The sequence below is a fragment of the Pygoscelis adeliae genome, unplaced genomic scaffold (assembly GCF_000699105.1).
Source record: "Pygoscelis adeliae isolate BGI_AS28 unplaced genomic scaffold, ASM69910v1 Scaffold268, whole genome shotgun sequence".
NCBI classification, from domain to species: Eukaryota; Metazoa; Chordata; class Aves; order Sphenisciformes; family Spheniscidae; genus Pygoscelis; species Pygoscelis adeliae.
The window spans coordinates 61511-69196 of record NW_008825262.1 but is presented as its reverse complement, the minus strand read 5'-3'; the positions used below and the strand labels follow the sequence as shown (position 1 = coordinate 69196).

The window sequence follows — 7686 nt, the reverse complement described above, 5'->3', positions numbered from 1 at the left end:
CAGAGCCAGGCATCCCTCCGCTAAGCCTTACTCCAGGTAGCAGCATGATTCCCCCGGGACGCTCCCGGCTGTGAAGTCCGCTCTGTAGCATCCCCAGGGCTGGTCTTTGAGCCTGACAACTGCAGGAGACCTCCATCTGGTGGGAACCACTCCCTGACGTTAGCTAAAGCCTCTCAAGCAAAATGAAAAGTGCTTCTTTGTAAAGTTAAGTAACTCCTTCCCTGCAGTGCTTGCAATGCAGCACTGCAGCAGGGCCCGAAGCCCAGGATGCAGGGCTCTCAGGCTTGGCTTGGGCTGCGACGTGCTGGGGGAGTTGTTAGCAGGGGCACGTGTGGGAGAATAAATCAGCAGCTGAAGCGGCTGCGGAGACTCGAATCTGAAGCTGAGGGCAGGGTATCCAAGTTAAGGCGTCAGTGGAGCTGGGGACCAGCTTGTAGCTCTGGGAGGAGCTGTCCCCGCTGTATTTTGGTTGTCAGAGTGCCCAGGGAAAGCTTTGTAGGGATGGCTGGGTCCCTTTGGTGGCTGAGGTCTAGGAAGGGGGAGGACAATGCTTTGCCGGGTTGTATCACCTCTTGGCCATACCACGTCATACAAGCGGGACGAGGCCCCGGTGCGATGGGGATGGGGAGCGGGGCCGCTCCCCTGGCCTGAAGCAAAGCATCCCTGTGCCCCCAGGAAAGGGTTCGTGTGGACACTGCTGGCCCAGCCTGGTGCACAGGGGTGCAATGTCAGTCCCCTGCGTGGGACCCTGGGAGGTTCCAGGCCTGCCCTCAGCTCTTGCAGCTGGGCTCGTACCTGCTCCTCGATGCATTTCTACCTGCTAACGGGGAGGAGAGGAGCGGGAGAGCTACGTTCTGCAATTTGAAGGTCATCTGCCAGCTACAGTGGGAGGTGAAGCTCTCTGCGAGGCAGGCGTGAGGGGGTGCCGCTCCGGAGGTCTGCACGGGCGCTGCAAGGAGCCTGCTGTGCTGCCTCGCCGAGAGAGAGCCTGTGGCTGGGGTGGGGGACGGGCGGAGTGGCAGGCGTCCAGAACAGCAATGCTAATTAGTGCTCAAACTCGCTGCTTGAAGAACAGAGAGCTCTGCTTTGCTTTGGGCTTTTTTCCCCCCTTTAACGTTTAGCTGAAGGCCTTGTGGATAACATGCAAATCAGGGCTTTTATTTGCATACTTTATTCGTGGTAATATTATGGTTCCCTTTGAATCCACGCTGTCTCTGTGGGTGCCAGCCAGCCCTTGCCCTTCCTCCAGGAGCAGGTCTCCTATCTCTGCCGAACTGTCCTGAGGCCAGGGACAGGCATGTTTGCTCCTGCCATGGCAGCCTGCCGTGCCAAAGGGGACGAGGGGTAACAAACCCATCCCTGGGCTCTGGGAGGGGAGGAGAGCTGGGCTCGTGCCCCCTGTGCTGAGGCTGCGAGGAGGAGGAGGATGCCGTGGGCCCCCGGCAGAGCCGGGAGCGGGACCTAGCGGGAGCGATGGCTGAGTCCCACTGCCCTCCGCATGCCCCCTGGGAGGGGATCCCCACTGCGGCTGATGCTCCAGCCAGAGGTCGGGCTGTAGGGGCGGAGAAGTGGTCCCTCCGACGCACCTTTCTTCTCCCTGCTCCATCTGCCCCAAGGCTGCACGTCTGCAGCAGAGCCCTGCAGCGGGCCGGGCTGCATCACAGCCCCGGGAAGGACTGGGCTGCAAGCAGGCTGGGCTGCGTACCAGCGCTGTGTCCTCACTCTCTCTTCCCCTCTCCCCGCCAGGTTTGCATGTCTTCGCCATCGCCTTCGCCTTGGAGGTGTCGGTGGGGAAGACCAACACTGTGATGGCTCTGAATAACTCCAATGTCCTGCTGCCCTGCACCTTCACCACCTGCATAGGCTTTCAGGACCTGGTCTTCACATGGTATTTCAACTCGACAGAGATGGTGGGTGCCTCTCTGGGCTTTGCCTCTGTTTTCCTGGCAGGTCCTTTTGTACTTTCACAGTGCAGACCAGCACTGCAGTTCTCAAGGGGTTCCCTTTCTCCTCTTGCAGGATGCCTGTCCCTTTGAGTGTCTCCAGCTCTGGGGGGACGGGGCTGTGCAAACAGGGTGACTCAAATACCCTGGCACAGCTGTGCTTTTGGCACAGAGCTGTTCTGGAATTTCTGCTCTCCACAGGCTCATTTCTTTTCATAAATTGGTCATAAATTGGCTGTTCAGGTGCAAGGCTGCACTTCGGGCAAAATCTGGTTAATTTTCTCCTCCTGCGCTTGCTCCGAAATACTAAAGGTATAGATTTGCTTCCTGCTAGGAATATTCTGCTCTTCAACTCCATAGCAGGAGGGCTGGTTTAGAGCAGGTCTGTCCTCGCAGGCTGGCCAGCCCTGGATGACCCTAGAGCAAAGAGATTGTCTTTGCCCTGGGGTTCTCCCATCTTTTGCACGGTCTGTAACGTTGCTGCAGGGCAAGGGAGACTGATCTGTTGCTTCCCAGCGGGCTGTGCATCGGGTCCCCCTCCGCGGCCGTTCCTGCTGTAATGGGGTGTGCCGGGACGCTTGGCCGTGCGTATCTGTGCATGCAGAGGTGGGGCAGGGCACCGGAGGGAGAACTTGAGCCTTTCTGTCACCTGGGGTTGTCGGGAGCCCAGCTGACCCCGCATCCTGCATCCCTGCCTCTGCAGATTTACCACGGCAAGATAAAGAGCAAAGCCTCGGAACCCTACCTTGTGGGACGCAACCCACGGGTCGAGTTCGTCGGCTCGACGACCGGGAAGGACAACAACATCTCCATCGTCCTGAAGAATGTGGAGTTCAGCGATGCTGGGAAATACACCTGCCACGTCAGGAACCCCAAGGAGAAGAACGCGCAGCACAACGCCACCATCTTCCTCACGGTGGTCCAGAAGAGTAAGTGCCAGCCGGGGGTCCCGTGTCCCACAAGTGGCACTGGGGCGGTGGGGATGCAAAGCCGGGCTGACCCCACCTTGGCTCACGGTTGTGGCAGTGCACGGGGTCTCCTGGCTTCCTGGAGATAGTTGGCATCCCCGAAGGGCAAGGCGTGGCCTCGTGCCCCTCTGTGCTGTGGGCCGGTGACTGGTGGAGGGTTTTGCTGCTTTTCTGGGGGGGCCATGCAGCTGGGAGCTCCCTGCTCCCCTCCTGAGGCCCCTCAGCACCTTCTCTCCTGCAGTGGTGGAGGCAGACAACACTGTGACGCTCATCATCGCGGGCGTTGTGGGGGGGCTCATCGGCCTCCTCATCCTCTTCATGCTCATCAAGAGGGTTGTCCTGTTCATCATCAAGAAGACTCAAGATGGGAAGTGAGTGCGGGTGCCGGTCGCGGCACCCTTGGGTGGGTGCCGCCGTGGGGCAGGGCTGCATGGGGCCGGGGTCGTGGCAAGAGGGGCTGGGGGGTGCTGGGGGCTGTTTTTTTTTTGGGGGCTGGCAGCGGGCCATGTGCTCTCCTCCAGGAAGGAGTGTCTCGTGAGCTCGTCAGGGAACGACAACACCGAGAACGGCCTGGCCGGCTCCAAGGCGGAACAAAAAGCACCACCAAAGGCATGAAGCAACGGCGCCCCGAGCCCCAGCCCGCCCAGCAGCGTGGGAGGGTGGGCAGGGGGACAAGCCTTTCCCTTTTGTTTTCTTTCCAAACGCTTGAGACATGTTTCTATTACACACGTGCCTGCAACCTGCACTGCTTCTCGGAAAAGACTTCGGCTGCCGTGGGGACTGGGAGCTTCTTGCGGACTCGGACTGGGATGCCGCCAGGACAGAGGGAGCCGCCTGCTCTGCTCTGAGTGAAGGCAAGAGGGTGCCGGGCGGGCAGGGAAGGGGCCGGGTGCTGGGGAGTACCCTGGTCTGCAGCCAGGTGGGTGCTGTGCCGTGTTCAGTGCGCTCCCGGTGGTGCGGGGTGGTGGGTGGCCGAGATCCCAGCGTGCCTGGGGGGTAGAGGCTGCGAGGAGCTTGGGGCTTCTCATCCGACTCTGGCGATGCCGAGCTGGAGCAGGCAGGAGGGAAGCCGGCCTCATGCAGAAGGTTTCTGGAGCAGAGCAAGGATGCACAAAACTCGCCGTAGAGGTAGAGGCTCCTGCCTTCGCTGCATTTCTCATGGGCCCAGCACCTGAGGCAAGCGTGGGAGGAAGAGAGGAAGCAGGGCTGTCGCGACAGGGCTTGGCTTCAGCTCTCCTGTTAAGCACACTTGAGAACCGAATCAGTGAAAGGCCCGTTGCTGTCAGGGCTGTCATCTCTTCCCAGCAGGGCCTGGGTGCCATGCTCCCGCGGGGCAGGCTGGCCCCCAGGTGCCTCGGGTCCTCCCGTGGCAGGGCTGGGGGGACCAGTGGCCGGGGCTGGCCGTGTCCCGGGGTCGCTGCTGGCCCGCAGCAGGAGCGTGGCAGGGGCACCCGCTTTGCCCGTGCGTAGGCCATCCCCCGGGGGCAGCGAGGGGCTGCTTCTCCCGGCCTTCTTGTGGGGCACTCCCTGGGTTTGTGCTGCTGCTGCTGCTCTTACTCCTCCTCCCCTCTTTTTAAAGCTCGGCACTCAGAGCAGCGATGCTTTTGATGCTGGCTCGCCAAGGCTTAACTCGTTACGTGGGTACTTTTTATATTAGACTCCAGTGGGAAAACGGCTGATTGCGTTTCCCTTTCACCTGAGGAAAACTGTGGCACTCCATCCACGATGCAGGGAGGGAGCACAGTCAAGCCCTGGCGAGGAGAGCCGGGCTAGGGCTGCGCCAGCCCGCTCCCGGGCCTGCTACTGGCCCGCTGGGTGACCTTGGGCAAGTCGCTCTGCTTCTCCATGCCTCAGTTTCCCCATCTGTAAAATGGGGATAATAATACTGCTCTACCTCACAGGGGTTGTTGTGAGGCTTCCTTGGCTAACATTTGTAAAGTCTTTGAGATCCTCGGATGAGGGGTGCCACAGAAAGCCAGAGGGTCTTTGCAAAGGGTACCCTGCAGCGGGGACTCGGGCATCCCAGCCCGCTTCCCAAGGGCTGTAGCAGGACATGAGACATGAAGGGACTGAGTTGATCCTACAACTGAAGTTGATAATGTCCTTTACAATGTGATTTGTTCCTTTTTTTCTCCTTTATTTGTGGGTGTCTGCCATTGAAGTTGCAGGAGAGGCAGCTCCCCCGTCCCCACTCGAAATTGGGAATCAAAGCTGAGCCCTGACTTCCCCGGCTGGGGGGGCTTGCACCCTGACAGAGGGGCCGGAGTGGAAAGTAGGCAAGGATTTGCTGGGCAAGGCAAACAAGGAAAGGTGCTGCCTTCTCTGGAGACCGTTGTGGGAGAGGTCGGACCCCACCTGCCCGCTTGTGGGGGCGGTGGGGCCCAAAACTGAACACAGTATTCGAGGTGCGGCCGCACCCGGGCTGAGCTCAGGGGCACCCACTGGAGCAGGGCCCTGCATTTGGGACAGGAGACAGGTACAGGCACCTGGCCCCAGGCAGGTTTCCTCAGCTGCTGGTTAGATGGGCGAGTGGGAGTCAGGTCCCTGGGATCCCGGTCCCCTCTCTGAGGATCCGTGGGACCCTCAGGCAAATCACTTGACTCCTCTGTGCTTCAGTTTCCCCAGCTGTAAAATGGGGACAGTAAATCTGACCTACCTCACAGGAGATGTGAGGCTCCCTGCATCGCTTTGCAAAGTGCTCTGAGATCCTGGGGCGAAAGGCACTCTGTAAATGCAAAGTATTGTTAACATACCATGGTCACGCATGAGAGTCTGGGCAGGAAGGCGCGAGACCTCCCAGTTGCCCCAAGAGACCCCCCAGCCCATCCTTGGAGGAGACCTCCCGTGGGAGAGGACAGTGAGGGAAGGGATTTTTTTAAAGAACTATTTTTAGCTGTCCTAACCTGTTCGCCTTTTTTAGACAGTATCTGGACACAGTTCCACTTACCACAGGATATGCAATGCTGTACTATGCATGGATTATTCCTCTGGCTTGATGGAAAAAGTCAACGTAACCAGTTTTTGAAATGTAACTCTCCCTATATGCATATGTGTGCAGGTGCTGTGCGCAGCGCAGGGGGCTCTGGGGGAGCGGGCTGGCTTGGGAGCTTGCGCCAGCTCCTGCGGGGTCCCTGCTGTCACAAGGGCTTTGGGGTTCTGCAGAGGCTTTGCGGGGCAGAAGGCCCTGCCGGAGGTGCGTGCTGCGACAGACGCGTATGTGTATAAGCATGTATAAATACATGTAGGAGATACCTGCGAATAAACACAGGATGTGTACAACATGCTGTGTGATGACTAACAGCACATTTTTGCACTGTAGAGGTTTAGTTAGCTTTGCCTTGAATGAAATAAAGTTTGTTTACTAGAGAAACTCGGTCTAGTGTGGGTTGCTGTGGGTGTCTATTTAGGCTTGCCATGAACCCCTGGGGGGGGAACCCTGCATTGGAAGCCCTGCGCCAAGGCGAAGAGCAGCAGCATTTCGCTTGTGTGCCCAGCGCGGGCTGCGTCCGTTCCCTGTAGCTGCTCGTCCCCGGCAGATGACTGCCGCCGTTCTGCCTGCGTCCTGCTGCTCCCTCCTGGACACCCCGGGGCGAGGGCTGGGTGCTGCTTCCCAGTGCCCACGAGTGTGCATTGCCCGCTCGAGCTCAGGGGCTGTGGGTGCCTGGAGCCGGGGAGACAGCCCGCTGCGGGCCACGGGACAGGGCAGGAAACGTCTCCATCTGCGGGCAGGCCGGGGCTGTAGTGCCGCCTTCGGAGGGGCAGTGTCTGCAGGGTGCTTGAGGGTATTTCCCAGCGCAAAAGGCTCTCTGAGTGCAGCTGCCTGGAAAGCAGGATCCCTCCCTGCCACGTTGCACGGGAATGGCCCTGATTTCTACTGGGGCTGAAGCTACGCCAGAAAAAGTTGATTTAAAATAACACCTGATGTCCCTGTTTGTTTACAATAATTTAAATGGACCCCGTTCCGATCAGCTTGTCTGACTGAGTGGCCGAGTGCACGCAGCACTTTCTTCCTTGTGCGCAGGAACGGCTTGTTCACAACAGCCAGCAAATAAACCCTGCCTTGCGCTGGGAAAGCAGCTCCGGCATATAGCGCAGGGTATTGCGCAAAATAGCCCTGCGAGCAAGAGGGACAAAGCCTTCAGAGGCTGTGTGAAAAAACAAATACTTCCTTTTAATGGGGATACTCTACAGCACAAACATCGTTTCTCTCTGTATAACAGCAGTGAGCAAACAGCAGCTTCGCCCCACAGGAGTCTTCCTGCCACAGCAGGGTCGGCACAGGGCAATAAATTAATCTCTCTCCGGAAGGGAGCTTGAGCCGGTCAGATTCCTTCACGGTATCGGTGGCCATCGCTCCGAGCCACCCTTTGCCTCCTTGGCTGGCCCCTGGCGTGCTAAATCACAGCCTGCCAACGAGGGTTCGGGAGACACCGCTCACCTTCCGTGGCTTGAGATCCATTTCCCAGCTGCTGCCAGAGCCGAGACAGCCAAGCGTGTAGGGTCGGGGAGGGAGGCTTGGGGAGAGGGGAGGGAACTGTCCCGGCAGGTCTCAGAGCTCTGACTGGAAGGAGATAGAGGGAGAGAAGAAATTGCAAGCTTTGAAAGGGCAACCGAAACCAGGAGGCAAAGAGTCACGTCCTTAAGGAGCTGGCTCAGCTCCCGTGCAGAGCCCAAGGGGGCTGGCTGGCTGCAGCCCCGCAGCCTCATCCCCGCAGTCTGCCCTGCAGCAACGCTGCGCTCTGCCGGTGCGGTTCCCCTCTGCGCAGAGCTGCCGA

General features: G+C 59.1%; 2 protein-coding genes across 2 annotated transcripts in view; one reads left to right on the top strand and one right to left on the bottom strand.

Annotated features, from left to right (window-relative positions):
* Nucleotides 1-1473: 1473 nt before the first annotated feature.
* Nucleotides 1474-3526, top strand: SCN4B (sodium channel, voltage-gated, type IV, beta subunit). The gene is made up of 5 exons (XM_009329554.1): nucleotides 1474-1546; nucleotides 1747-1910; nucleotides 2647-2872; nucleotides 3153-3282; nucleotides 3433-3526. Exons 1-5 carry the CDS (start codon nucleotides 1474-1476, stop codon nucleotides 3524-3526), a joined length of 687 nt encoding a protein of 228 aa, XP_009327829.1.
* A 106-nt stretch (nucleotides 3527-3632) lies between these two features.
* The window catches only part of LOC103921562 (transmembrane protease serine 4-like), a 12944-nt gene continuing 8890 nt past the window's right edge, over nucleotides 3633-7686 (bottom strand). Inside the window, 3 exon segments of the mRNA XM_009329553.1 lie at nucleotides 3633-3755; nucleotides 3815-4082; nucleotides 7350-7425. Coding sequence (XP_009327828.1) covers nucleotides 3633-3755; nucleotides 3815-4082; nucleotides 7350-7425 — 467 coding nt within the window.

Bases quoted from the DNA above. Each gene is read 5' to 3' on its own strand.
- SCN4B (XM_009329554.1), top strand. From the start codon at position 1,474: ATGGCTGAGTCCCACTGCCCTCCGCATGCCCCCTGGGAGGGGATCCCC. The intron at 1,911-2,646 runs GTGGGTGCCTCT...CTGCCTCTGCAG, and splicing joins ATTTCAACTCGACAGAGATG to ATTTACCACGGCAAGATAAA. The intron at 3,283-3,432 runs GTGAGTGCGGGT...GCTCTCCTCCAG, and splicing joins AAGAAGACTCAAGATGGGAA to GAAGGAGTGTCTCGTGAGCT.